Source organism: Cricetulus griseus (genome assembly GCF_003668045.3).
Source record: "Cricetulus griseus strain 17A/GY chromosome 1 unlocalized genomic scaffold, alternate assembly CriGri-PICRH-1.0 chr1_0, whole genome shotgun sequence".
NCBI lineage: Eukaryota > Metazoa > Chordata > Mammalia > Rodentia > Cricetidae > Cricetulus > Cricetulus griseus.
Window position 1 is genome coordinate 66,469,301 of NW_023276806.1, and position 26,848 is coordinate 66,496,148.

Genomic DNA, 26,848 nt, shown 5'->3' on the forward strand with positions numbered 1-26,848 from the left:
GCTTTTTTTCCCTTTGCAACGAAGAAAAAAGAGATTTTGTGATGGTAAGGACCTTGGCTTAGGTCACTCGATGAGTTGACTGGGGACATCTCTTGGTGCTGAGGAGTTGGGATCAGAAACAGAGTTAGTGGTGATTCTGGTATGTGCAGCCCCTGGGGTGTTACAGAGAACCAGAGGAAGTCCATCCTAAAGTCTAACCACACCTTTCATCTTTCCTCCTCAAGTTCTTCCATCAGTTTGCAGTATGATCCCACTGTTTCTGTCCCTGCTGGCAGCCCTGATACTGACCCAGGCCCCTGCAGCCCTAGCTGACGATCTGAAAGAGGACAGCTCAGGTGAGCGGCCTTCTAGAGGTCCATTGTCTCTGTCTCCCCTAGGGCAGAAAGCTGTCTCAGTTCAACCCAGCCACCTGCTCCCAGCCTGGGTACCGGGAAGGAGAAAGATGTGGAAGCTCTGTGGGCAACTGCAGAATAGAAATGAGTTGGGGACCGTCGAAAGTGGGGGAGGCTTGGAGTCAAGGCTGCAAAGGGGGCAGAAGGCAGGAGGCTAAGGGTTGAGGATCAGATTCAGGACCCTGGGCAGGGCTCAGCACCCTGAGCTGAGCGTAGGCACCCTAGGCGGGTTGGTCGTGAGGGGCGGGGCTTGGAGCCACGCGCACAGGCGCACTGCGTCCTGCGTCTGGCTGCAGCGGGCTTTGACCCCTGTCCACAGAGGACCGAGCCTTCCGCGTGCGCATTGGCACCGCGCAGCTGCGGGGCGTGCTGGGCGGCGCCCTGACCATCCCATGCCATGTCCACCACCTGCGGCCGCTGACCAGCCGCCGGGCCGCGCCGGGCTTTCCCCGGGTCAAGTGGACCTTTCTGTCCGGAGACCGGGAGGCGGAGGTACTGGTGGCGCGCGGGCTGCGGGTCAAGGTAAACGAAGCCTACCGGTTCCGAGTGGCGCTGCCCGCCTACCCCGCATCGCTCACCGATGTGTCTCTGGTGTTGAGCGAGCTGCGGCCGAATGATTCCGGGGTCTATCGCTGCGAAGTCCAGCACGGCATCGACGACAGCAGTGATGCTGTGGAGGTCAAGGTCAAAGGTGAGAAGACATAGTAGAGTGAGGTCCCTAGAGAGAGGGAGGAAAGGACTCTGGCCCCGCAGGGAGCTGAGTGTGGAGGCTTAGAGCAAACCTTGCACGCGAAAGACACAAGCTGAATTAGAAAAGGAGGGCGGGGAAACAGTCCCGCCAGCCCTATAGTGAGCACAATTGGACATTGCCTTTTGTGAACAGGGAGTGACAGGGAGGGGAGGTCAGTTTGCTGGTGATTGTCAAGCTCAGGAGTCCTCTCTGCTCCTCAGGGGTCGTCTTCCTCTACCGAGAGGGCTCTGCCCGCTATGCTTTCTCCTTTGCTGGAGCCCAGGAAGCCTGTGCTCGCATAGGTGCCCGAATCGCCACCCCTGAGCAGCTCTATGCTGCCTACCTCGGCGGCTATGAGCAGTGTGATGCCGGCTGGCTGTCCGACCAGACTGTGAGGTGGGCTGGGAGTGTGGACCAGGGGCTGGCTCTTGGCATTGTCAGAGTACTTGCGGCTTCCACCCTCCACCCTTTCCCAGGGCTCCCTGCCTCTGGGAAGAAAATTGGCCTGAGGAAAGTGGATGAAGCCCTTCCTGGGGCGTACTTTCCTGCATCCTGACATTCCCACTTGTCACGCAGCGCTAGGGTTGATATGGGACAGCCTCCTGAGGGAAGACAGCAGTCCTTAGCTTCTTCCTCTCTATTTAGGTACCCCATCCAGAATCCACGAGAGGCCTGCTACGGAGACATGGATGGCTACCCTGGAGTACGGAACTACGGAGTGGTGGGTCCAGAGGATCTCTACGATGTCTACTGTTATGCCGAAGACCTAAATGGTGATTGGGAGTGACAAGCCCTTCTGCAAGAAGGCCCTTGGTTTCTTCTGGGGCTTCCAGTAGACCTCGTGTATTTAGGACAGAATAGGCAGGCAGCCGATGTAATTCTCCAAACAGTGCCCCAGAAGCAACTCCATGAGCAAACCTGACAGGTAGTCGCCAACTGGGGGTGAGTTGCAGCCCTGCCTCTGAGCCCTGTAGAGTAAGGAATCGGGGCCAGGCTCCTCTGTGCACTCATTTTCATTTTGGGTTTCATGCAGATCTTGATACATACTATCAGGTGGATAAGGTGACCCCATGCCAAGAATGGGCTTGCCTGTAAGAGTTTTTGGGCGGAAGGACTGCCAACTGTCTGATGACCCAGCTCCTCTTCTCACTCAGGAGAACTGTTTCTAGGCGCCCCTCCTGGCAAGCTGACATGGGAGGAGGCTCGGGACTACTGTCTGGAACGGGGTGCACAGATTGCCAGCACAGGCCAGCTGTATGCAGCCTGGAATGGTGGCCTGGACCGATGCAGCCCTGGCTGGCTGGCTGATGGCAGCGTGCGTTACCCCATCATCACTCCCAGCCAACGCTGTGGTGGGGGTCTTCCAGGAGTCAAGACCCTCTTCCTCTTCCCCAACCAGACTGGCTTCCCCAACAAGCAGAACCGCTTTAATGTCTACTGCTTCCGAGGTGAGTGGCCTCAGAAGCAGTGCCAGGCCTGGAAGGCTAGCCTTGCCTTCACCATCTCCCTGGTCTTAATGGTGCCCAGCTTGTCATCTAGGGTCTAGGCAACTTCCCTGTAGCCTCTGAATCACTTCACCTGCCTCCTCCTCAGTAGTCTGTACCAGTTTCTGCCAGTTCCAAAGTTCCCTAGTCCCCATATCTGTCAGCATGTTGGTCAGCACAGGTGGCTGAACCAGTTCTTCAGTGAGCCACACCCGGATTTCCCTAGTGTGCCCAGATCCTAAAGCTTACCACTGTCCACACCAAATGCTAATGCGTGGACAGAGGGCAGTACCTGGAAGTCAGCTGGGTGCAGATTCTGAGCCCAGCAGTCTGTCCTGAAAGGAACAATAAGAGGCATTAGTGTGGAGGGGCGGGGCGGGGCGGGGAGGCAGATGGAGGACAGAGGCAGCACTGATGCAGGGTTTCTGGTCTGGAGTGGGAGGGAGCAAGGCTCCCTGGAACAGGTTAGAGGGCTAGGAACATACAGTCCTGCCTGTCCTTGCGGGGGATAGTCCTCTGGGTTCCTCTTAGTCCAATTCTACTTTGGAGTCATTGGCCCTGTGTTCCCTCCACAGATGACGAGGTAGTCACTGGGCAGAACACACAGAAGGCGGGTCTGTTCCTTTTTCCTGTTGCCTTAGTTGAGTTCCAAGCTCCTCAGACAGTGATTGAATGTTGTGCCTGGGGGAATGGAGTCTGTACCCTTCTCAACCCAAACTCAGCCTACAAAGTACAGACTGCTCCATCCACCCACTCTGTGTTCCCTCAGTTCAGGAAGCAGCTCTCTCAGACGTTTCAGACCCCTCTGAAGGAAAATGAGCCCCAGCTTTGTCTTACAACTTCTCAAGTGTTCTTTCTATTATATATGTCTTGTCTGTGTCTGTTTTTTCAGGATGGGTTTCCCTAGCATTCTCTATACCATACCCAGAGAATGCCTAGCCTAAAAACTAACAGACACCCCATTCGTACTCGAGGGATGAGTGGTGAAGTCCTGGGTGCCCTTGAGCTCCCTGTGAGAAGCTGTGGAAGGAGGAAGTGCATTGCAGGGCCTGCTGGGGCCTCTCCTAGAGCCTCAAATGCAGGCCATGCCCTAGAAGGACTCAACTGCCTGCTTAGCTTCTCATTGTCCTTTTCCTCTTGCCACAGACTCTGCCCACCCCTCTGCCTTCTCTGAGGCCTCCAGCCCAGCCTCGGATGGACTAGAGGCCATTGTCACAGTGACAGAGAAGCTAGAGGAGCTTCAGTTGCCTCAGGAAGCTATGGAGAGCGAGTCTCGTGGGGCCATCTACTCCATTCCCATCATGGAGGATGGGGGAGGAGGAAGCTCCTCCCCAGAAGACCCAGCAGAGGCCCCTGGGATTCTTCTAGGTAACTTTAAGTCCATACCTTGGATTCTTAGCACCTGAGAGAAGTTGGGGGCAGGAGGGCAAGCCCAGGGGGATGCTGGGGTCATGGATGTCCTAATTCTGGCCTGGCCTTTCTCAGCAGCTCCATCGTCGTACAAGGCATCTCTCCTATCCCTCTCCCAAACTTGATATTCAAGTAACTTCCACCTCCAATTCTCTGCAGCTAGGCAAGCATGTGTTTAGAGGGTGCTCTCTAGGAAGGAAAGATAATCCTAATCTACCCCCCAGACAGATAAGAAAATGTTGGCAGACTAGGAGAGGGAGATGCAACAGCCTTGTCTGCTTGAGCTAGAGGCAGCTTGCCGAACCCTCCAGAGTGTTTCAGGGTCAGAGTTCTTCCAGACAGGCAGTGCACCAAGAACAGCTCTCTCCGAGGTCTCCCGGTGCCCTCCCCCAGGCCCCGCCCTTCCCCTACCTTCCCCAACTTGCTCATGGGGGTGCTGTCCCTGGTGCTGAACTGTTTTGCTGTGGTCAGAATCGGAAACCCAGTTCATTGCACCACCACCTACCCGGACCTCAGAAGAGGAAGACATAGCCCTGAAGGAAGAAGAAAGATACAAAGACACAGAGGTTCTGGAGGAAGAGAAGGCACAGGAGGACCTGTGGGTGTGGCCCAGGGAGCTCAGCAGCCCTCTCCCCACTGGCTTGGAAACAGAGCAGTCACTCTCCCAGGTGTCCCCACCAGCCAGGGCAGTTCTGCATCTGGGTGCATCACCTTCTCCCAGGCCTCCAAGGGTCCATGGACCACCTACAGAGACTTTACTTCCCACAAGGGAGGGAAGTCTCACATCCACTCCAGATGGAACAAGAGAGGTAGCAGGTGAAACTGGAAGCCCTGAGCTCTCTGGGGTCCCTCGAGAGAGTGAGGAGGCAGGGAGCTCCAGCTTGGAGGATGGCCCTTCCCTGCTTCCAGCCACATGGGCCCCTGAGGGTACCAGGGAGCTGGAGACCTCCTCAGGAGAGAAGTCTGGAAGAACTGTTCTGGCAGGGACCTCAGTGCAGGCCCAGCCAGTACTGCCCACCGACAGTGCCAGCCGAGGTGGAGTGGCTGTGGCCCCCTCATCAGGTAATTCTGCTGAAGGCTCAATGCCCCCATTCCTCCTTTTTCTCCTTCTGCAGCTCTGGGCCACTTGACATGTAGGCCTTTAATCCACCTCCTCCCCAGAAACTCTGGCCCTTCGCCCTCATTCCCTTACCTGTCTCTCCCTGCGGATCTCCAATCTTGGGTGTCCCATCTTGTCACTTCCACCCCAGGGCTTGTTCCTCTCTGCTACCCAAGCCCCCCTACTGACCCTTGGGCCCTCTGCTGTAGCTCACACTCACTGGCCACTCAGAATGTCCTCACCACTCACCACACCCTTTGAAGCCAGGCCCATCATCTTGCTTCCTCCCTGTGCCCTTTGTTCCATCCCTTTAATCACCTCCCAGCCAATTCCAGGGAAGCCTCTGCCCCTCACTTCTGGGGACCAGAATATTCACCCCAAAGAGCCTTAAGCCACTACTTCTGTGAAGTATTTTTTGACTGTTTTGTGGAAAACGAGCCTTGGAAATAAATCTCTATTAAAGTGCTTTGTACCCAGCTGTTGACACCCTGTCCATCTCCAGCTGTCCATGACTGAGTCGGAATCAGGAATGTCTGGTCCCGTGTGCCCTCTCCATCCCTCTGTGTCTCTCCATGTGTCTCTTTGCCACTCTTCTTCAGTCAACATCCTTGCTGTTCCAACAGGGCAGAAGCCCCTTGCTGTCCCCTCTGTCTCTCCTTGAGCCATCTACACTTAACCCCATACTACTGAGACCCCAGACTTGACTGTACATATCACCCAAGGGAGTCCTCTGCCACCTACAGAAGAAAGACCACAGCCAGGGTGTGGTGTGTGACCTACCCAGGTAGTTCCTGTATGGAGTCAGTTCTCTGGCTTCCCAAGGTTTACCTACACCACCTCCCTCCATGCACCCAGTAAGAGACAGCACCACTACTCCTTGTGTCCAGCGTTCCCCTCCTGCACTAACCTGCACTAATGACCACTCCAGCCCCCGGAGAAGGGGGTTTATGATCTTCAGCGCCAAGGACCATGCAGAGCAGGGTGGGGTGGGATGGGGGGGTGAAAGGAAAGGAACTGGCTTCCACCATCTGAGAGGAGCCTTCTGTCCCAGAAGTCTACGGTTCCCATCAGAAGCCCTCAGGAAAGACTGAGGCCCTCCCAGGCTCTCCCCTCCCCTCCATGGTCCAAGTGGAGTAGCACCCTTATGTCCCCATCAGTTCCTCCATTTCAACTGTTGCCTGCCTTTCTACCCACTGACCTTGGAGTGGGTGTAGCGGGGAAAGGGGGACTACTGCAGTGTCAGCTCGCCTGTAGAGGGAGCCAGAGGCCCCTTGGCCTGTATGTCAGGAGGCTGGAAAGAAATACTTGTCCAAAAGGAAAACCCAAAAGGAGTCCCTTCACCACACACTGCCCAGCCAAGATCCAGGCCCTGTAGCCCACAGCCAGGGTGGGTCTTATGGCTTAGAGAGCAGGAGGACCAGGGACTGAGCTGTCTCCCAAGGTTAAAGGACTGCCCAGGAAAGAGAGGAGACTGGAGAAAATGAGGCCTCCAGGGAGCTCAGGACTCTCACCTCATCTCCTGAGACCAGGTTTCAAAACTGGGGAGACTGTTGGTGGAGGGGTCCATTCTACCTACTATAGCTAGGTCATTCAGCAAATTAGCCCAGCTTCTCCTTCCCCTCCTCTGCCAAGGCCAGCATGAAGCATTGTGGGCCTTGTAGGCTGTTGGTAGGGAGTAGTTCTGAGGGACCTGGTCTGCATTGCTGGTTAAAGAAGCCACTTTCTAAGGTCATCTTGACCAGAGTTCAGTAGATGCTGACAGCTCCTCTAGCACCTAGGCAGGGCCCCGAGAGAAGCTTGGAGAAGGCGGGTGGCTCAGCCCGAGACTGGCAGGAATCCAGGTCTCATAATTGACAGCCCAGAGCTTCTTGCCTTCCTTGACCTCTTCCCATCAGCTGATCAGGGCTCCCACTGGTGGGAGCATGATATGCTTGTACAAGGATGAGCTCATGAAGAACTGAGAGGTTAGAATGAGGAGAGAAGCCCAGATCTAGGGACAGTTGCAGCAAGGGCCAGCTCTAGGCAGAACTGTTACTGGGCTGGAAGGTATTTTGGCTGGGGGACCCTGAACCCTCCCCCCAGAGAGTTCAGTCTGCACAGCTTACCCTCATGCTCCTCCACCTCACTTCTCTCCCCATCAGGTGACTGTATCCCCAGCCCCTGCCACAATGGTGGGACATGCTTGGAGGAGAAGGAGGGTTTCCACTGCCTATGTTTGCCAGGCTATGGGGGGGACCTGTGCGATGTTGGTGAGTGTATTGAGGGGCATGGAGGCAGGTCGGAAGACTGGGTCTACCCCAATATACTAGTTCCCAGGGTAGAGGGAGGTCACTGGTTTGGGCCTTGCAATGAATGAATTGCCCCTTCAGGCAGGTTACATAGCAGGTCTGAATCTTAACTCTCACTGTCCTGTCTCCGGAGCAGGGAGGAGGCTAGACGCTTCTCCAGCATGCAGGGGTGCACAGGCCAGGGCTGGAGAGCCAACTGACTTAGCCACTGGCCAAGAGCTGAGGGTCCCTGGCTGCACTAGAAGGGCTCTGAGCCCTCCCCTCCTGCTACTAGCCAGCCAGTTGAAGAAGCCAATCTGAGACCTGGCAGCCTAAGACGCTCCCTCTCCTGTGCTCCAGGCCTCCACTTCTGCAGCCCTGGCTGGGAAGCCTTCCAGGGTGCCTGCTACAAGCATTTTTCCACACGGAGGAGCTGGGAGGAGGCGGAAAGTCAGTGCCGAGCGCTAGGTGCGCATCTGACCAGCATCGACACCCCAGAGGAGCAGGACTTCGTCAACGGTGGGTGGAGCCTGGCTTCCTACGCATGCTCGACACCAAGCCCACTCCTCATCCCTTCCTCCCCCACTCCTACCTCGCTCCTCTCTCTCTCTCCTGTCTCTCTCACTCATTCCTCTCTCACTCCTGCCTCTCACTCACTGGGAGACTTGCTGTGGGGTGATTGGACTCTGTGTCCTACATTTGCAGGGCTGCCTACACTGCGTTGCTCCCTGTTTTCCCACGTGCATCTACTTCCCTAACTCTGTGGTAACAAGGTTTGAGCGTCCTCTTTCCCTCACCAAGTGCTATTCTCCATCTGCATGCCTTGGCATCCGTGGGGTGTGGAGGTCACTTAAGAAAATAGGAAGACAGGCTAGAGAGATGGCTTACCGGTTAAGAGCACTGGCTGCTTTTCCGAAGGATCCAGAGTTAGATTCCCAGCATCCACATGACAGCTCACAGCCATCTATATAACTCCAGTCCCTGAGAATCTGAAGCCCTCTGGCCTCCGAGGACACTGTACACAAGTGGTGTACAGACATTTATGCAGATGAAAGCACCAATCACATAAAATAAAAAGTTTAAAATTTTCAAAGAAAAGAATTTAGGGAAAGTCTTTATGATACTGAATATAATTATCTTACCTGAGGGGAAGGGGGAGAAAAGAGGGATGGAGACAGTCCATTGGCACTGCCCTCCTGGTAGAGGAGCCTGTTCCTGAGCCAGCAGCCACAAGCCAGCAAGACATAGGGAGCAGGTTTTTGGATGGCTCAGGAACACGGGGCTTAATGCTCACTGGACTTCTGGGTTTTTCTTCCCAGATCACTACCGGGAGTACCAGTGGATCGGGCTCAATGACAGGACCATTGAGGGTGACTTCTTGTGGTCAGATGGTACCCCTCTGGTGAGGACTCTCACTGCCCTGGTGTCTAGTCACTTCCTGGATGCCATCTGTCTCTTCCTCCCTTCCTGGCCTCCTCTGTTCCCATCTTTCCCCTGAACCCCTTCTTTCCTTGTCCCTGTCCCCCCTGGCTCTTGTCTCCTTACTTAAAAACCCCTGTCCCAGTCACCAGACCCCTGCCCTTCCATATCCTGGGGCACCCTGAGTCCTCCCTCGAGCTCTCTGAGGGCCTTCCTCCCACTTTGGGGGTTTAGCTTCTCACCACCTCCTCCACTCCCCCTTCCCAGCTCTATGAAAACTGGAACCCTGGGCAGCCTGACAGCTACTTCCTGTCTGGGGAGAACTGTGTGGTCATGGTGTGGCATGACCAGGGACAGTGGAGTGACGTGCCCTGCAATTACCACCTACCCTACACCTGCAAGATGGGGCTTGGTGAGGGCTGACGAGGGGAAGGGTTGCTGGGACTGCCACTTATAAAAGGAGAGCAAAGCTACCCGGAAGAGCCCCTCGGGGTGTACCCCAGACTGTGGGAGGGTGGTGCATTACACTGGCCCACTAAGACCCCTGACTTGTTTTTGTCGGTTGTAGCCACTCCTTTCCTCCCCATCAAAGTTTCTGGGAACCATCATCCACAAGTCAGGCTCCCAGTTTCTAATTGCTTGTCCCTGCAGTGTCCTGTGGGCCTCCCCCACAGCTACCCCTGGCTCAAATATTTGGTCGTCCTCGGCTGCGCTATGCGGTGGACTCTGTACTACGATATCGGTGCCGAGAGGGGCTGGCCCCGCGCAACCTGCCTTTGATCCGCTGCCAGGAGAATGGGCTTTGGGAAGCCCCTAAGATTTCCTGTGTGCCCCGAAGGCCTGTGAGTGACAAGGGGAAATAGGTGGAGGCCACCAGCTACTTGGAAGCCCTGGGCTTAACACCCACCCATCTGCCTGTCATTCCCTGACTGTGTGAGCTTGGAGTGAACATCGCTTCTCTCTGAGGCTAATAGAAGGAAGTGGATCAGAGGAGCTCCACAGACCTCTAGGTTTAGATGGCTGAAAACTTGCAACCACACTTGGGCTCCTAAGGGCAGGGCAAATATTTTGATAAGGTCAGGAGTTAAATAGCAAGGACTCAGGGTACTGAGGAACTGAGGGGGAGTCCAGTGTGGAGGGTGAGTATGTGTGTCTTCCCTAGGCCCGTGCTCTACATTCAGTGGACACCCCAGAAGGGCCACAGGGACAGCTCCCAAGGCACAGGAAGGCACTGTTGACACCTCCATCCAGTCTATAGGGAGCCAGCATGGAAGACTGCTGCCCCAGCACTGCCCTGTCACTTCAGCTGCCTGTGACATGAGAGGGGTAGGACTGGAGTTCAGAGGACAGTACCAGAAGGGGTTTCTGGGAAACACTTGGATGGTCCCACCTAGCCTAGGCCCCCTCTCTCATACCTGGCCCTGAGGTTTACCCTCAGGACAATGGGTAAGTTCCTAAGTGCCTCAACTGCTCTCCCATGTCAGCTGCCTCCTTGTCCCTCAATTTTCCTAGGGGACACTGTGATACTCATTCTTGATTCTCAGAAGGTTTGCAGAATGGAGTGACAGCAAAACCAGATGGAAATAAAGTTGTTTGAACCCCAACAAGTTTGAAGCTTCTCTGTGTGTGTGTGGACAGTCAGACAGTGGTGGGCAGAACCTCCGAAGGTAGGTGTAAGTAGGGCCTCTGTGATTATTAGCTTGCAAAGGGGTCAGAGAAGTCACCAAGAAGTTGGTGCATAGAGCAGCGCCTGATGCAAGAGTTGAGAGTTCATCACTGCCTGTATCAGGACACCAGCTGAATGAAGAGTCTGGTTTGGGGAGAGGGAGCTTGCTGGTGGCTTCATTCGGAGAAGCAGGAGGATGGAGATTAAAAACAAGCTAAGAAGGATCAGAGTCCTCCGCCAAGCCAAGAGCCTCACAGGTTGTGACCAGTAGAGGGCGCGCAGCGGATTCAGGTCTGGGACTCTAGAGGGCATGGTGGATCGGGATGAGAGAGGCCAAGAAGCCACCAGGGGGCGTCGCGGTCTTTCTGTCATGCGGGGACTGTTAGAGTTGCGGGTCAGTTAGGTGCGGGGAAGTGCAGGACTTCCGGCTGACCAGACTGGGCTGGCCCAGGCTGAGTCAGTGGAGGCTGAAGTGATGAGGTCACTGAAAGCTAGGAAGTGGGTGACCAGTGCCTGAACCAGCCGGAGCTCCGTGGACTCCTCGGTGCAACCTTGCCTTGGCTAGAGTGCCCGTCCTGTTAAAGACAAAATACGGTTGCAGATCCTAACACCTGTCTCACTCAGCATTGAGTGTCATGTGTACACAATCCTTATGCTCATTGACATACCTAGCGATTCTTGGTTCTTTTCTAAAAGCCAGACGACCTGGGAAAAACCAATTGGCAAGGAGACAGAATGCTGAGAGTCCCAGACAGGGGCTTGGGAAGGTGGTGCTAAAGGCCTGGGGCTTTCCTGAACCTTCTTCCCCCCACCAAAAAAAAAAAAACCAAAAAAACAAACAAAACAAAACAAAACAAAAAACAACAACAAAAAACACCCATTTCTCAGACCTCACCACCTTCACCATCACCTTCCTTCATCCAGGCCTGGGCTCATCTGTCTGCCCACACAGCCAACCCAGGATGACCTGAGAATACAAACTGGGAAGAGAATGAAGCTGGGGACAGAGCAGACCCTGCTTTGTTCTGTGTTGGCCTGTGGTTGCCCAGGCAATGGATGCTGGAGGCTGTCAGGGCATTTAGCGGGAACTGAGTGGATGAAGACTCTGGTGACCCTTAAGGATGCGTCCTGAAAAGGATCAGGCTGGAGAAGAGGCAGTGCCCATTCTTCCTGTTCAAAACTCACTGAGGCCGTCTAGATACTATGGTGGATTTGTGGCACCCTGGCCTTCCCAACCTAAGATTCTCATCGAGTCTCCCATGGCATGGGTCCACCATCTCCTCTGCTCTGTGGATGAGGAAAGTTCCAGAAGTAGATGGAGGACGAGAACAAGAATCCTTCACAACCTGCTGGTCTTCTCTGGCAGAGCAGCAAACAGGAAGCTTCGTCCTGGCTGGGCTTCCGGAGGAAGGGGGAAAAGGGGGAGGATAGAGGGGGAGGAGGGAGGGGAAGGAGTGTGTCCTGGGATGACTCAGCAGTGCCCTGCACAGAAGGTAGCTAGCCTGTACCTCAGAAAGAGGTCCCATATGGAGCACCCTGGTAGTCTTTGGAGAGATGGAATAGGGCCACACCTCCAATCACCTCAGCAACACCATCAGGACCCTGACTGTGTGGCCAGCTCTCAGCCTCCTTCACATATGAGTAAAGTGGGGCTCCCAATGGGGTGTCTTGTCCTGGGGTTTAGGAAATATTGGAAAAGTGAGACCACCCTGGACAACAGGTAGGGGCTTGAGCATTGCCCAGGGCCTTGGAGCCTATGATCTGGCCTTCTGCCAGGTTCCTGCTGCCTCTGGATGCTCTGACACATTCCACTCCCCAGTTGCTCACCGTCCCCTTGCCTCCTACAGCACTGCCCCAACCTCACTGGGGGCCTTTGTCTGGGGGCCTGACTCCTGCACGGAGAGAAAGGGCCCCATTGTCCTGGTGACCACAGTGACTTAGCAGTTCCCGAAGACTTCTAAAAATGCCCAGCCTGTCAGAGATCTTTTTCGGGCACTATAGTCAGATCCTGGCCCACAGTGCCTGCCCTGGTGCCCCTTCTCTAAGAGCATGATGCAAGCAGCTCTCCCTTCCCCAGATGGAGGTTTTTCCTGAGCTTTGAATTCTATCTGGTTTGCTGCAAAATAGCCAGCTTCCTCCTAGGCAGAATAACTGTTAAGTTCAGGGACAGAGTCTGAGGAAAGGCTGGGAAAGAGAAGAGAGTACATATGACGGCAGTGTATCTGTTATGATAAAGCTTGAGGGGGACCTTGTGTGAGGGACCTTGACGGATTCCATGGCAGGTCAGGCAGACAGAGATTAAGTGAGGAGTTTTATTAGAAAGGGGCGGGAGGGGGAAGGAAAGAGCAAAGAGGTGAAGAGACAGAGGGAGAGGACAGAAGAGAAGAGGGAGACAGGAGATGTCCTGTCTTCCCCAGGGGAACAGCGAGAGAGGAGGGAGCAAATAAAGCTGGAAAGAGAGTGTAAGTGGCGGGGGTCTTTCTTTTAAAGGGTCCTTTGCACCTGGGTGCAGACTATGCAACCATGGAACCCTGGACTGACCAGACTGCTGTCTGAGTGCATTCTGCCAGGTGACAGGGGCATAATGCCAGCATAATGCCTGAATCCTTACACTCACTAAGCCAATGGCTAAGTGGGTGGATCCTGAGCCTCTGGTTACCCAGATGGCTCTGTCTTTGTGTTTGGGTTGATTGTTAATAGAGAGAAAAGTGTTGACCACTTACAACTGGAACTAAATACTACTTATATTTAATGCTCAATGTGAGGCAGCCCAAAGCTCCCTGGCCCACATTCTGCTGATCTCAAGTGGCATCTGGAGACAAAATGTGTCACTCTATACCTCCATTTCCCCATTATAATCAGCTGAACTTCCCTCTAAGGTGCCTGGAACTCAGAGCAATCCTGGGGAGATAGCAATTCTGGAAGGCTGGAGAGGAAGGAAAGAGGGTTGAAGGGATCCCCGAGTGGTGAGTGAGGCTTCCATTAATGGGAAAAAGGGCCTCCGAAGAACCCAGGAGTGGAGAACCCAGGGCTAGCCCAAGTCTCCCGTGGAGGCACCCTCCCTGGGGCCCAGGGCCAACAGATTATGAGCAGCTGAGCTCACAGCTGCAGGGAGGGGGTTCCTCGACAGAGGCCTCCTGGCACCTGCCTCAGTTTATTTATGGAGCCACAGCTGAGTCCTAGGGGTTGGGAGGGAGGAGCTGGGGAGGGGAGTTCATCCTGACTGAAGGAAGAGACTCTAAGTGGGAAGAAGCTGATAGATACCATAACCTGGGGTTCAGACACCTGGGACCCACCTTTTTGTGGCAGGGCATACAGAAGGGCCACTGGGTTACAAGAGGGACCTGGGCACCTGGTCTGGCGAGGGCTGAGACCAGAGAGAGGCAGGTCAGCCACCCCTGAGATGCTGGCAGTGGCTGCAATGTTGACTTAGAAGGTGGGATGAGAGGGTTCAGGGTGAAGGAGGCAGGGACCCTAGAAGAGGAAACACGTTTTCCTTTGCCTGCCGAGGCAGACTGTTGGGGTCCTCACTGTGCTGCTCTTCTGCCCTGAGCCCAGCTGTGTCCGTGGTTCTACAGCAGCTTCATACCCTAGTGTGGTCCTAAGGTAGCCCGTGGGCTCAGGGACAGTGCTGGCAACGTTTTTTCACCACCTGTACTAGGGAGAAATGGCTCCTCCTCCTTCTCCTCCCAGGAGGACTCAAGTCTAACTTGTGGTGCCCATCCCAGAATTTAGCCCTCCCCTGAGAGGTGGGATGGGGTACAATAGGAACTCACTAGTGAGCCTGTCCCTAAGCCAGAGTCTAATTGGGTTTTCTGGGCTCGGTGGGCTCCCCTTCCAGGGGAAGTACAGACAGCACATTCCAGACAAAATGAAATCACATTCCTTCATCCCCCACCAGAGAGGGTGGCACTGACTGACAGCAGCTGCAGCAGCACGGGTCAAGTGGCAGCAGCTGGCGTCCCAGGGCGAGGCTGGGGTGTGGGCTGTGGGCAGCATAGGAATGGAGAGGGGATTTCTTTCAGACAATGAATGAATGCCGATTGTTTGACCCAGGGGCCAGCGGTGATGTCATTCAGGTCAGAACTATTTGGAGCCTCAGGGAAGGATTCAGTTCATCCAGTACCTTACAGGTGGTAAAACCCAAGCTCTGAGGGTCCAGGGGCGCAAGATCACCTTCTAAGAGCCCCGCCCAGAATGGGTGCTCAGAGCAGGAAGGCGGAGGGGGCGCTTTAAGAGGCCACAATCAGAGTGCCTTTGGCTGTAACACAAAGCCTAGACTTTGATTCCCTTGGAGACTCTGGCAGCTACAGGGACAGCATCATGCTGGGCCGGAGGGAGACTCTGCCCCTGACCTCACCCTTGGAGGCGCCTCAGCCTGCACAGCCTTATAAGGAAGTGCCCCAAACAAACTGAGGAAGCCACCTCCGCCCGACACCCCCCCCCCCAAGCCTGTCTCCGGCTAGCTCAGAGGCTATATTTACCAGAGGAGGCCCCAGAATAACCTCCCACTGTCTCACGCTGTGTGCTGTGTGGGGAATGTTTCCTCTCTCGCCCCCTCCTCATTCTCTTCTGTGGGAATCCCACCCTTAGAAGTGTGTCCAGCTAGCATATTCACTCTGTACTCAGGACTTCCAGGCACCAGCCAGTCCTTGCTTCCCTGAAACACTTTAATGCCCTTGCCCTGTTTTTGTCCTCTTGGACCATTTGGTCAACTTTCTGCAGGGCCATCCTCTCCTCTAGGAGTTCCCAGGGTCTCTATGGGCCTGCTGAGATTGCAACTCTTGTCCCTGCTTGGTCCTCTCTCCTGAGTCCTGAGTCCCAAGCATACCTTCTACCCTGTCCCAAGGTGTCTCTGTCTTAGAAAATGGCACCCCCACGTCCAGTGTTTGCACCAGCCCTGGGTCATGCTGTCCTGTGCTCCCAGTCTTCCACACAGCTCCTGAGACTTCATTTTGCTCCCCCATTTCTTACTATCGGTCCCGCTCTCCGATCTTGACCTGCCCACATCTGCACCCCTAACAGACTCTGGCCTGTTCCTGCTCAGGAAACGGAAGTCCTGGAGGTGTCACCTGGGCGCAATCCTTTCTGAAGCATCCATTTCTCTTAAGAAGAGCCCATGCTTCCTGGCTTCTTGGGGAGGACTCTGCCCACTGTCAGGGCTTCCTGCCATCTCCCCAAGGCCTTCTCCCGCTCTCTTCTTCCCACCACTCTGCCTGCTTTCTGTCTTCCACTACCCCAGATCTCTTCTGTTCTGTTTCCCCCCCCACACACACACACACCCGGTATTCTGCCAGTCTGCCCTCCTCCGAGCCCCTACCCAGCATGGGTCTGTGTCCCGAGACAATTTCAACTTGGCAGCCTTTGTTCCAGAACTGCTAAAGCTTCCTGTGCAAAAAGTTGTGTTGTAAGTTGTCAGTGTTCTCAGAGCCTGCACAGTGTAGATGGTCAGTAAAATGACAACCACACTGATGATCACAACCAGGGGTGTCCCTGTCACAGTCCAGCTCTTGCCTCCCTTGCTGCTTGGACTCAGAACCATTTCCATACAGACTATACCTCCTGCTCTGTATATACCCCTATAGCGAACTCCTCAGTTCTAACTTGCAGCCTGACCCCTGTGTAGAGTTACTAGCTAGCTTCAGTGGCCAGTTGGGATAACTATAGAGGATCAAAGCTTGTGAGGGTACAGGATAGGGATCTGGTACAGGGCAGGGCTAGTTGGCTTAGCACTGTCTTTGGTGTTCACCCAAGCAGTGGTACCCAAGGGCTTGGAGAGAGGAAGCACAGGATGTCTTGTCCCATTAAAGAGACAGACTTCGCCTGCCTTATTGCCAGCATGCAGATCTATGCCTTGTCAGTTGGCAAACCAGACAGGAGAACCTTGTTATTAGTGAACAGGAAGGAGAGAGCGGAGGCTTGGGCTGCCAGGAGGGTGGGGTAGGAGGATCAGGATCCTGGACCCCCAGGGCAAGGGGTGTGGATGAAATGGGCCCTGGAACCAGAACATAGATTTGAAGGTTGTGTACAGAGGAGCCCACAGTGCCAGTTGGCTAGGACAGCCTTTGTCTGCCCTCATAGGGAACTCTTGATCCTAAGGAGAGAAGGAGCCTGCTCTGGGCTTCTGATGGTGTCCATGTGTGGCAGCAGTGTCATTCCCATCATGGTATCTAGATAACATCTGGGCATTTATCTTCCTCCTTGCAGAGTTAACTGACAGGTACTTTCTGTTTGGGCATCCCAGCTTTGAGGCATGTGGGTGCCTCCCTGCACAGATGTTGAGAGAGAAGCGTACCAACAGAGCCTGCTTCTGAGCCACCCCTAGCATTGCATAGTACGCTGCTCACTCCAGGCTGTCACCTGGACAGCTCCCTCACATTCCCCTGACCCCCTATCCTTTCTTCCATGTCTCCTGCTTCAGTGGGTGAGAAAAATGCCAGGGGAGACCTCCACTGTGAGCTGCAGAGGCTTCCCCTGGCCTCTCTCGTGTCCTCCCAGCCCCGGGAGGCCATCCAGGACATAGGACAATCCAGCTTTCCCTGGATTGTGTGTGGCTGGGTGTGTTGACCTGAGGCTGCACAGCCAGACTAAAGCACACCAGGCCTCTCTCTCCCTCCCCAACTCCAACCCAGTCAACCACCAGACTAGACAGCTGTTTAGGTTTAGGAACCAGGGGGCTAATTATGCTGGAGACACTGCGGGGCTGGCTAGGAGGACATCCAGTGGGAAGGACCCTGTAATCAGTGTTGTGGGTGGAGGTGACAACCTGGCCTCCCCCAGAGGCAGCCCCTCCATGCCATTGCTTCTTAACCAGGATTATTTCATGAAAACTAGACAGAAGCAGCCAGACTTTGTAGGGAGGGATACAACTTTATTCAAACAAGGAAGGAAGAGCAGAACAAGATCTCAGCAGGCTGAGATGAGGTGACAGGTTGATAATTGCTGCCCTCAGCTCCTCTGGGTATAGACCAGAACAGGCCTGGTAAAGATGGCACTACTGTAGACAGGCAGGGCTAGCAAGACCTGGCCAGAGCAGCCCCATGGGAAAGCTCAGAGCCCAGGCTTCTTCTGGCAGGTGAGATGCAGAAGAAAGGAGGCCTAGAACTACGGAGGCTCAGCTGGCTTGAGCCTTCAGGACACTCCAAGCAAGATGGCCCTGACAGGACCTCATCTCCCTTAGCCAGCCATACCTCTGCAGGACAGACACCACAGGACAAGCTATCAAAGCTGAGAGTGCTGGCCCAGAGCAGGGAGGGACATCCTCCCACATTAAGCCCTAAGCCCTCAGCATCAGAGGCGCACTCTCTAGTCTTCCCCTGAGGACCAGGAATCTCCATCTACTCCACTCAAAGGGAACTCCAGGGACTGGCTTGGGCCTTGGTGCACAGCAGACCCTACCAAAGGGGCCTTTAAGGCACCCACTTCCTGTTCCTGTGAAGGGTATTCTTGATCCTGGTGCCCATCCAGGACTCCCTGCCCCTCAGACTGCTCTAATCCATTCTCCATCCTCCCGTTCATGTGCTCTGACTCCAACCTGGGGCCCTGGCCGCTGATACCAAAGGTGTCTCCTCCCACTGGGACCATGTTAGTCACCCCTTGGGGAGCACCCAAATGGTCAGGGACTTGATCCTCCCCCTCTGAGGAAACAGACTCAGACCCCTCTGACCCAGAAGGCTCAGCACTGTCCTGAGACTCGGTTTCCAGGCCAGTCACAGAGATATTGGCTGTAGCACCTCTCAAGTCATCATCCCAGGGACCACTGACACCCACAGATTCATGTTCCAGGAGGTCCCCTCTTTGGGTGATATGCTGGACCTTGAAGCCTCCACCAGAGGATCCCGGCCCCCACCATTGAGCCCCTGACTCAGTTCCTTCCTCACCCTCCTCCCCACTCTCTTCCTCATCAGCGAACCCATCAGACTCCCCACCCTGATCCCAGCATTCAGGCTCTGGTACTGGGGGCACCTCCTTGGGAAGCCCTGGAAGAAGAGAGACCTCGGTCCCCAGGTCCTCAAACTCCTCAGATGATAGGTCAGAGTCATGGCCTTGCTCCTCCTCCCCTGATGGGTTGCTGAGGACAGCAGGACCCCAGCCTTCCTTCCGGGCCTCCCCTTGAGGGGAGAGCCTCTGCTCTCCAGCCAGGTCCCACTTTGGGGAGGTAGGGGACCTCAGGTAGAGGCCCAGGGGAGTAGAGTCAGGGAGAGTTTCCCCTAACTCATCAGCCTCACTTTCCTCTCTGCTCTCCTCCCAGTCCTGGAGGCCCTCGGGGATCTCCCCAAGACCAAACTCTTGCTCATCTTCTACCCTTTCCAGTGCTTCAGACCCACCTTCTAGCTGCCACCCAGCTTCCTGAATCCCATCAGCCTGGGGCTGCTGCTCACAGGCATCTTCCAGGATAGGGGTGGGTGAACAGGGTTCCACGAGCTTGGGATCAGGGGGTGCCAGTGCTGCCTGTGTACCCTCATCTCCCTCTGTCTCTGAGGGCCTGGGCTGAGGGCTGCCACTGCCCTCATGGTCTGAGGTCTCCACTGAGGCTTCCTCTACTGCCCATCCCACCACAGGCTCTGACTCCCTGCAGCCCTTGGATTCCAGAGTGTCACTGCTAGCTCTGGGCAATTCAGAGCTCTCTGACTCCAGAGCACCTGCCTCCGTTGGTTCTTTTCCAGACCCTTCCAAGTCCTGAGCTATCTTTGCCTCCACACTTTCCTCCCCCAGGGATGGGTGGTTGGCCTCCTCCCTGGCCAGATGCGTTGGCCCTCCTAACCCTACCACTTCCTGCTCCAGTACCAGCTCAGCTCTGGTAGCATTCTCTGAGCCCAGAGTAACCTCTATGGAGTCTTGTTCACCTGTTTGGGCTATATCCTCATCTTGCAACAGGGGCTCTGTCACCTCTGGTATTCCCTCACCAACTGGGACCTCTAGGGCCCCCACCTGCTCTGGTTGACCCTCCAGGTCTTGGAGGGCCCCAGGACTCCCTTCCTCGCTAGGGACCCTTTGCTCCTGGGGCTCAGAGATCTCCAGGCTCCAGGCCTCCCCCATGGCATCTAGTTGCCGCTCCCTCTCCTCAGCACCTTCTTTCTTCTCACCTTGCCCACTCAGGGGCAGCTCTGCCTCATCCTCACTTTCTACTCCTGCCCTCCCTAGGGTTGGGCCCTGATCGGCTGCTGCATGCTCCACTGCCATATCCTCCCACCCTTGTTGATTTACACACCCAGGCAGCCCCTGCTCTCCCTCTTCCAGAGACCCCAGTAATTCCTGGTGTTCTTCTGTCTCTAGGACCGCTTCCACTTCCAGGCGTTGCCTGCCCTCCTCCATCCCTTCTGAGGAGTCCACAGTCTCTAGGTGCCACTTGCCCAGAGATCTTAATTCTTGATTCTCCCTGTCAAGGGGTCTCAGCATCTCTTGGTTCCCATCCACAAATCCCAGTGATTCTTGAATTTCTTTTTCTAGGGGTTTCGTTGTCTCTCTAGTCACTTCTGTAGACCACAATGACTCTTGAGCTTCTATAGAGTTGATTATTTCCAGGTCCTCTTCTGCATTCTTTAGCGGTTCTGTGTTCTCTATTTCTGAAGACTTCACTGTCTCCACACTTGTTTCTTTCAGTGACACCAGTGACTCTTGGTTCTGTTCTTCAAGAGACCTAACTATTTCCTGGTCATTCCCAAGAGACTTCAGTAACTCTGGACCCACGTTTTCTGGTAGTTTTGATGCCATCTGCGCACTCCCAAGAGTCCCCAGTATCTGTTGAGTCTCTTGTTGAAGATATCTCTGTATCTCTTGGTCCTGCTCTTCCAGAGATTGCAGGGACTCTGGATCCTCTTTTCCCAGAGATCTAAAGGCCTCCTGGTCCTCCTCAAGAGACTTCCCTGAGTCCTGACTCTCTTTTTCTAGCAGGCTCTTGGTCATCTGGTCCTTCTTCTCTACAGAACTCAGAGGTTCATGGTTCTCTCTTTCTAGAGATCTCTTGACCACCTGCTCTTCTTCTAGAGACCCCAGGAAGCTCTGGTTTTCTTTTTCTAGCTGTTTCACAATCCCTTGGCCCTCCTCTTCTAGAAACCTCTGTGGATCTTGGGTCTCCTGGTTTGTATCTTCATGAGACCCCAGGGACTCCTGAGTCCCTTTTTTTAACAGGCTCTCAGTCATCTGGTCATTGTCTTCTAGAGACCCCAGTAGCTCCACATTCTCTTTTTCTAGAGACCCGATGGAGCCCTGACTCACTTTTTCTAGAGGTTTCACAATTCTCTGCTCCTCTTCTACTTCTAGAGATTTCAGTGGCTTCTGGGTCTTGCTTTCTAGTGGCATAATTGTGTCCTGGTTTTCATCAAGAGACCTCAGAGATTCCTGATTCTCTCTTTCTAGAAGTTTCACAATCCTCTGGTCCTCCTCTTCCAGACAGGTCAGGGACTCCTGGTCCCCTTTTTCTATCAGCCTCTCAAACTTCTGGTCATCTTCTTTCTCCAAAGGTCTATATGTCTCCTGTTCCTCCTCTTCCAGACAGCTCAGGGACTCCTGGTCCTCCTTTTCTATCAGCCTCTCAACCTTCTGGTCCTCTTTCTCCAAAGGTCTATATGTCTCCTGGTCCTCCTCTTCCAGAGACCCCAGGGACTCTTGACCCTCCTTTTCTATCAGCCTCTCAACCAGCTGGACCTCTTCTTCTACAGACTTTAGTGGCTCCCCATTCTCTTTCTCCAAAGGTCTGTATGTCTCCTGGTCCTCTTCTTTCTCCAAAGGTCTATATGTCTCCTGTTCCTCCTCTTCCAGAAACCTCAGGGACTCCTGACCCTCCTTTTCTATCAGCCTCTCAACCAGCTGGTCCTCTTCTTTCTCCAAAGATCTATATGTCTCCTGGTCCTCCTCTTCCAGAGACCCCAGGGACTCTTGACCCTCCTTTTCTATCAGCCTCTCAACCAGCTGGAGCTCTTCTTCTACAGACTTTAGTGGCTCCCCATTCTCTTTCTCCAAAGGTCTGTATGTCTCCTGGTCCTCCTCTTCCAGAGACCTCAGAGACTCCTGACCCTCCTTTTCTATCAGTCTCTCAACCAGCTGGACCTCTTCTTCTACAGACTTTAGTGGCTCCCCATTCTCTTTCTCCAAAGGTCTGTATGTCTCCTGGTCCTCCTCTTCCAGAGACCTCAGAGACTCCTGACCCTCCTTTTCTATCAGCCTCTCAACCCTCTGGACCTCTTCTTCTGGACATCCCAGTGGAGGCTGACTCTCCTTTTTAAAAGCTGTCAATGACTCTAAGTTCTTCTCTTCTGAAGACCTCATTACCTCTTCATTTTCCTTTCCTATAAATGGAAGTGTCTCTAGTGTACCTTCAGGAGATATTAATTCTTGACCCTCCATTCTTGGGTCTTCTTTTCCTAAAGGCTTAGACAATTCAGGAACCCCCTTTTCTAGAGTTTTCTCTACCTCTACATCCTTTTCTTCTAAAGACTTGAGTAGTGTTTGTTTTTCTTCTTCTGGGCTTTTTAGTATTCCCTGGTTCTCGTCTACAGACCTCAGAGAATTGCAATTCTCCTTTCCAGGGGTCTCATGGCTCTGGATTTTCAGAGACATAAGTGGCTCCTCTACTAGAGTCTCTAGGGTTTCCTTTTGCAAAGGACCCTGGGAATCCTGGATTTCTTCTGCGTCCAGACCATCTTCTTGTGTTTCTTGTGCCAAGCTGCTCTCTACTTTTACCTCTATGGCAGCTTCTTTCTCTGCTAGCTCCCAGATTTGCCCTTCATCTTCCTGGAATATGGTAGATACTCTAGACTCACTGGAGTCTACATCTTTAGCCTCTAAAACAGGGAGATGAAGATTGAGGGATGGAGCTGAGGTGGTTGCATCCTTGGGGAAGTGGCCTGGCTGCTTGCCTCCAGCCTCCTCTAATTGTTCGAGGACACCGGTGGAAACAGGTGCTGTGGCTTCGGACCAGAGAGGCTCTGGAGCCTGATGCCTCCCACCCTGTGTCTGGAGCAGGGAAAGAGGGACATCCTGGGCTCTGACTTCTGCTTTTGTAGGAAAGGGAGCCTCAGTCATGGGTGGGATAGGTGTGCTAGCCAAGGTGGGGGTTTGGGCCTGAAGGAATTCCTGGGTCTTCAGAAAGGGTGTCACAGGTGTCTCAAGGGTATCAGGCAAGGGGGAAGGGAGGGGTGTTGGGCTGAGGACAGGGAGCACAGATCCCAGGTGCTGGTCCTCTGGTGTCCCAAGGAAATGCAGCTTCAGCTTGGGATCTGGAAGAGCGGAGTAAGAAACACTATAAGTATGTCCTGACCTCACCACAGAGCAGCCCTCACCCTGGCCAGAGTATACCAGCCATTTTCTCTGACCCCCACTGGCTAGACTGGGAACATCAGTATGATTGGAGCCACACAGCAAAGATTTAGATTGATTGGTGCTGCTTAGGAAAGGTATTTTAAGAGTAAAGGGTGGTACTTCCAGGAGCAGCTGGCTTCTCCTCTTACCCTGAAAACCAAGGGAAGCCTGGGAACCTCGGCCAGGTGTCTGCAACCGGGAATTCTCAGCCTCCAGCAGAGTCCTGGTGGGGAGAAGGGAGAACGGGGTCAGCCCCAGCTGAGGTGGCATGTCTTGACATTGCAGGTTCACTCTCTATCACCATTGTCACACAATAGCTACACAGTCATATGCCCACGGCTATCTTTTACTTGGTCACACCCACATTTGAGATACAGGGAGACCCCACAAGCAGATTCCCACAGTCAGACACAGGGCCAAGTGAATTGCTAACGCTTAGATCAGACTCCTCAGATCAGTCTCCGCCTCCCCACCCAAGGCCAAGGCCAATGACCTCATCCTCTGGGAGGGAGGCTGATTCTCATGCTAATTACTGCCTTTTGTCTACACCACCATCTGGAGGGCCTGAGAAGGGGGGCTTCTAAGGGGAAGTGGGAATTCTCAGGCTGTTCCCATGAGGTGGCTCCCTTCTCTGCCCCCCCCCCCCCCCCCCGAGCTGGTGACAGACAAAAGCAAACGAATTCGTCTCCCCCTCTCCAAATCCTTTTCAGACCTCAAACTCCAGTGGTTACATTCCTCTGAGCTGCCTGGACCCTTCCCCTCAGAGAGTTGACTGGGGTTAAGGCCCTTGAACCCTTCAGGGCAGAGGTCTTTAGATTCATGCCTCTGTCTCAGTGGTCTGTGGAGCTGATTGGAGGAGAAATCAATTCACAAGGGATTCCAAGCTAGTCTCTTGTTTCTGCCCATGACCTTTCCTCTGTCCTCATGCAGCATCCTGCCCTGTGCACTCAGTCCTTAAATCCTCACTGGCTTTCCTTCTCTGGGCCCTACCTCCACTCCTCTTTGCTGGATTCTGGAAAAGGGGAACATCCTGCCCTGGCCCCGTACTCGGGATATCCCCAGTCCTCAGCAGTGGGGCTCCCAGATGGAGTCTTTTCCCATAAGAGACACATATGGAGGCTATACTGAGGGAGCCACTCAGCCTTCCCGAGGCAACCAACAAAATAGGTAGGGAATAGCTGAGGCTAGGTCAGGGGCCTGGTCATCATGATTAGACACACTTGCAAGGTCTGTTTTATGAGACTTCCCAGGTACTCCCAGGGTGTTTGCACAGAAACTGTAGCTACTTCCTGTCTTTGAGAGAAGTCAGACCCAGATGCCTGTGCCCTCCCGTTTCCTCCCTGAAGACTGAGCATCTCTTTAAACATTACCACCTCACCTCAACTGGCCCTGAGCTCAAGGGGCAGCAGGTGGGCTCAAGTGGAAGTCTAGGTGTGACAGCTGAGATGGCTGGTGAGATGGCTCGTAGGCAAAAGTACCTGTCACCAAGGCTGACAACAACCTGTTTGATCCCTAAGACTCAGAAGCCTCCATCATAGACAAATAAATGAACATAATAAAATTTTAAGTGAGTCTGAGGGCTAGACCGATGGTTCAGCGCTAAGAGTGTTTGCTGCTCTTGCAGAGAACAGGACTTTGGCTCACAGCAGCCCTGTGGAGCTACTCACAACCACCTGTAACTCCAGCTCCAGGGGACCGGCCCCCTTCTGGACTCTTAGGACACCTGCACACGCGTTACACATACACAAATACACAGAAATAAATATTCTTATAAAGCAACAGCTGAAGGTCACAGGAAGTACAAAGTCAAGTTCCTGGGCCCTTCAGGCAAGGAGTCAGCCTTGTGTGTACATCTGTGTACCTGTATGTAGCCACCTCCAGACTAAGGGACATCTTGAGGTGTGCCAGTTGCTGTCCCCCTTCCAGGATCTGAGCGATCTGGCTCTGTAGGCCCTGCTTCTCCTGCTCCAGGGCATCCACAGCCAGCTGCAAAGCAAGCCAGAGAGTGAGAAGGGGTCTCTGCTCTAGACCCTGGCCCTCCTTTCTGTTCTCTGATGACTTCTTTGTAGGGCCGACTCCTGTTCCTTTACCTACATCCTCCCTGCCCAGAGCACTGGACTGGATCCCCCAGACTCCAGGGAACACTCTAGCCTCTCTTAGAGCTGGCTTCTCTTGAGGATGTTGACTAAATGGTAGCACATGTTGTTGAGAATCCAGCTCCCATGGGAGGGGGTTGGGGTAAAGGAGAGGAGATGGGTTACAGAGAGGAAGGGGTGGGGGTAAAATGGAAACAGAAGGAAAAAGCAATTTATCAAGAGTCGGCTTGGAACGAAAGCAGTTGGGCCCTCACTGTCCCCAGCTCCTCACAGCAGGCCTGGCTCCTCCACTTCCCACATGTTCTGGAATCTTTCTCCTCCAAGAGGAGTGGGAAGGTGGCCATGCCGAGACTTCTGTCTGGACCAGGCAAGAGGTTGTTTTCTCAGCTGTTGGTCACATCTGTGCAGTATGAGGGGGAGGGTGCCCCGGGCCTATGGAATGTGTTCCAGGGAGCTGAGAAGTGGTGACACTGAGAGAGGCTGGTGGTCAGGGGCGGCTCACCCCGCCTTCCTTCACCTTGGTTGCTAGGGACCTTCTGGCGCTGATGGAGCATGTGCTTGGAACCTTCTGATTGACAATAGCATAGGAAAGGACACAGGGAGCCGTCCTAATGCCATTCAGAGAGTGGTGAGCTGCTACAATGGGCCTTGTGGCCTGCAGGCCTTACAAGTGGGCAGTGCCATGAGGTTTCAGAATTCCATCCTGCCTGCCTAGACGAGAAAGTCTAGGACCTGTGTGTTCTGGGCAGGGGCTCCTGAATACAGTTGCACTTACTCTTGTCCCATTCCCTTCCTGAAGGTCTCTTGGCATCCTAAGCACTTCCTAGAGCCTGGTCTTACTCAGGTCGGTGACCTCACCTGGAACTTTTCAGTGGCCTGCAGCCGGTCCTGCCAGCGGCCCTCCAACCTCTGTTCCAGCGCCTCTCTGCGCTCCAGGAGGCCGTCGCGTTCAGCCTGCAGCTGCTGCAGCTCTAGGCGACCCTCTCGAGCGCCCCGCACGGCTCGGCCCAGTCGCTCGCGGGCTTGGCCCAGCGAGCTCTCCATGTGAGCCACGCGCTCCTGATAGCCGCGCACCGCCCCGCGCCACGCTTCGCCCAGCCGTCGGGCCAGCTCCTCCACCTCGGGGACCCGTGCGGGGGGTCCGCGGGGCGGCACCGGGAGCCGGCGGGGCGCACAGGCGGCCTGAGCGTTCAGGTGCGCGCGTTCTTCTTCGTGCGCCGCTCGCACGGCCTCTACCTCGCGCTCCAGCTCGGCCACCCGGGAGCTCAGCCAGCCCTGCGCACTCTTCTCCGCCTCGAGCGCGCGCCGGCTGCAGGCCGCCTCCTCGCTGGTCCGCTCCCGGGCGAGCCGCACCTGCTGGCACCGGCCCGCCACGCCCTCCAGCTCCTCAGCCAGGTTATCGCGCTGCACCTCAGCCTCGTGCTTCTCCCGCCAGCGCTGGTCGACGAGGACCCGCAGCGCTGCCAGTTCGTCGTCGGCTCGGGCCCGCCAGGAGGCATCCCCGGACTGCGCCCGGAGTCCCCCAAGCTCCGCGCTGAGCAGCTGGTTCTGCTCTTCCAGAGTCTTGACCCGGGTCAGATAGGCCTCCAGGCGTCGGTTGAGCTCCCACAGCTGGAAGGATTCCTCCCCGACGCAACCCTCCATGTCGCTAGTCTGGCCCACCGAGGGCGAGCGGATGTGCAGCGCTGGAGAAGGGAGCGGCCTTCCGAGCTCTTAGGGGAAAGAAAAAGAGTAGCGGCGACGACAGTGACCCGGCGGAAGCGGAGGACTCCAGTCGGGAGCTGGAGCGAGGGTATTCATACTCCCGCCAGCCGGGAGGGAAAGGGGGCGGCACCCGAGCCTTAACCCTTTAGGGTTCAGTGCAACAGTCAGCCCGAGTCCCTGCTTCATTGCGGTGCATGAGAGTGGAACCAAAGGGGCAGCCCGGCCCCGAGAGATCCCGTCCGAAGCCTGTGATTTTCTGAGGGAGGCGTGAGGAACAGTCT

General features: G+C 54.7%; 2 protein-coding genes across 2 annotated transcripts; one reads left to right on the forward strand and one right to left on the reverse strand.

Moving 5' to 3' along the window:
• Positions 1-244: 244 nt before the first annotated feature.
• Positions 245-10,059, forward strand: Bcan (brevican). Its single transcript, XM_035452032.1, has 13 exons — positions 245-335; positions 712-1,083; positions 1,344-1,518; positions 1,768-1,895; positions 2,277-2,570; positions 3,753-3,974; positions 4,488-5,078; positions 7,257-7,364; positions 7,743-7,901; positions 8,702-8,784; positions 9,069-9,213; positions 9,453-9,643; positions 9,964-10,059. Exons 1-13 carry the CDS (start codon positions 245-247, stop codon positions 10,057-10,059), a joined length of 2,655 nt encoding a protein of 884 aa, XP_035307923.1.
• A 7,713-nt stretch (positions 10,060-17,772) lies between these two features.
• Nes (nestin) lies at positions 17,773-26,507 on the reverse strand. Its single transcript, XM_035450350.1, has 6 exons — positions 25,722-26,507; positions 24,629-24,753; positions 22,917-22,990; positions 21,308-22,685; positions 21,007-21,169; positions 17,773-20,814 (listed from the first exon to the last, which is right to left on the reverse strand). The coding sequence occupies exons 1-6, from the start codon at positions 26,505-26,507 to the stop codon at positions 17,773-17,775; spliced, it is 5,568 nt and encodes a 1,855-aa protein (XP_035306241.1).
• Between the last annotated feature and the right edge of the window lie 341 nt (positions 26,508-26,848).

Excerpts from the sequence above, each read along its gene's own strand:
- Bcan (XM_035452032.1), top strand. The coding sequence starts at position 245 with ATGATCCCACTGTTTCTGTCCCTGCTGGCAGCCCTGATACTGACCCAG. Across the intron at positions 336-711 it reads TCTGAAAGAGGACAGCTCAG|AGGACCGAGCCTTCCGCGTG; the intron begins GTGAGCGGCCTT and ends CCCTGTCCACAG. Across the intron at positions 3,975-4,487 it reads GGCCCCTGGGATTCTTCTAG|AATCGGAAACCCAGTTCATT; the intron begins GTAACTTTAAGT and ends TGCTGTGGTCAG.
- Nes (XM_035450350.1), bottom strand. The coding sequence starts at position 26,507 with ATGGAGGGTTGCGTCGGGGAGGAATCCTTCCAGCTGTGGGAGCTCAAC. Across the intron at positions 24,754-25,721 it reads AGGCCACTGAAAAGTTCCAG|CTGGCTGTGGATGCCCTGGA; the intron begins GTGAGGTCACCG and ends CTTGCTTTGCAG. Across the intron at positions 22,686-22,916 it reads GGCTTCCCTTGGTTTTCAGG|ATCCCAAGCTGAAGCTGCAT; the intron begins GTAAGAGGAGAA and ends CCGCTCTTCCAG.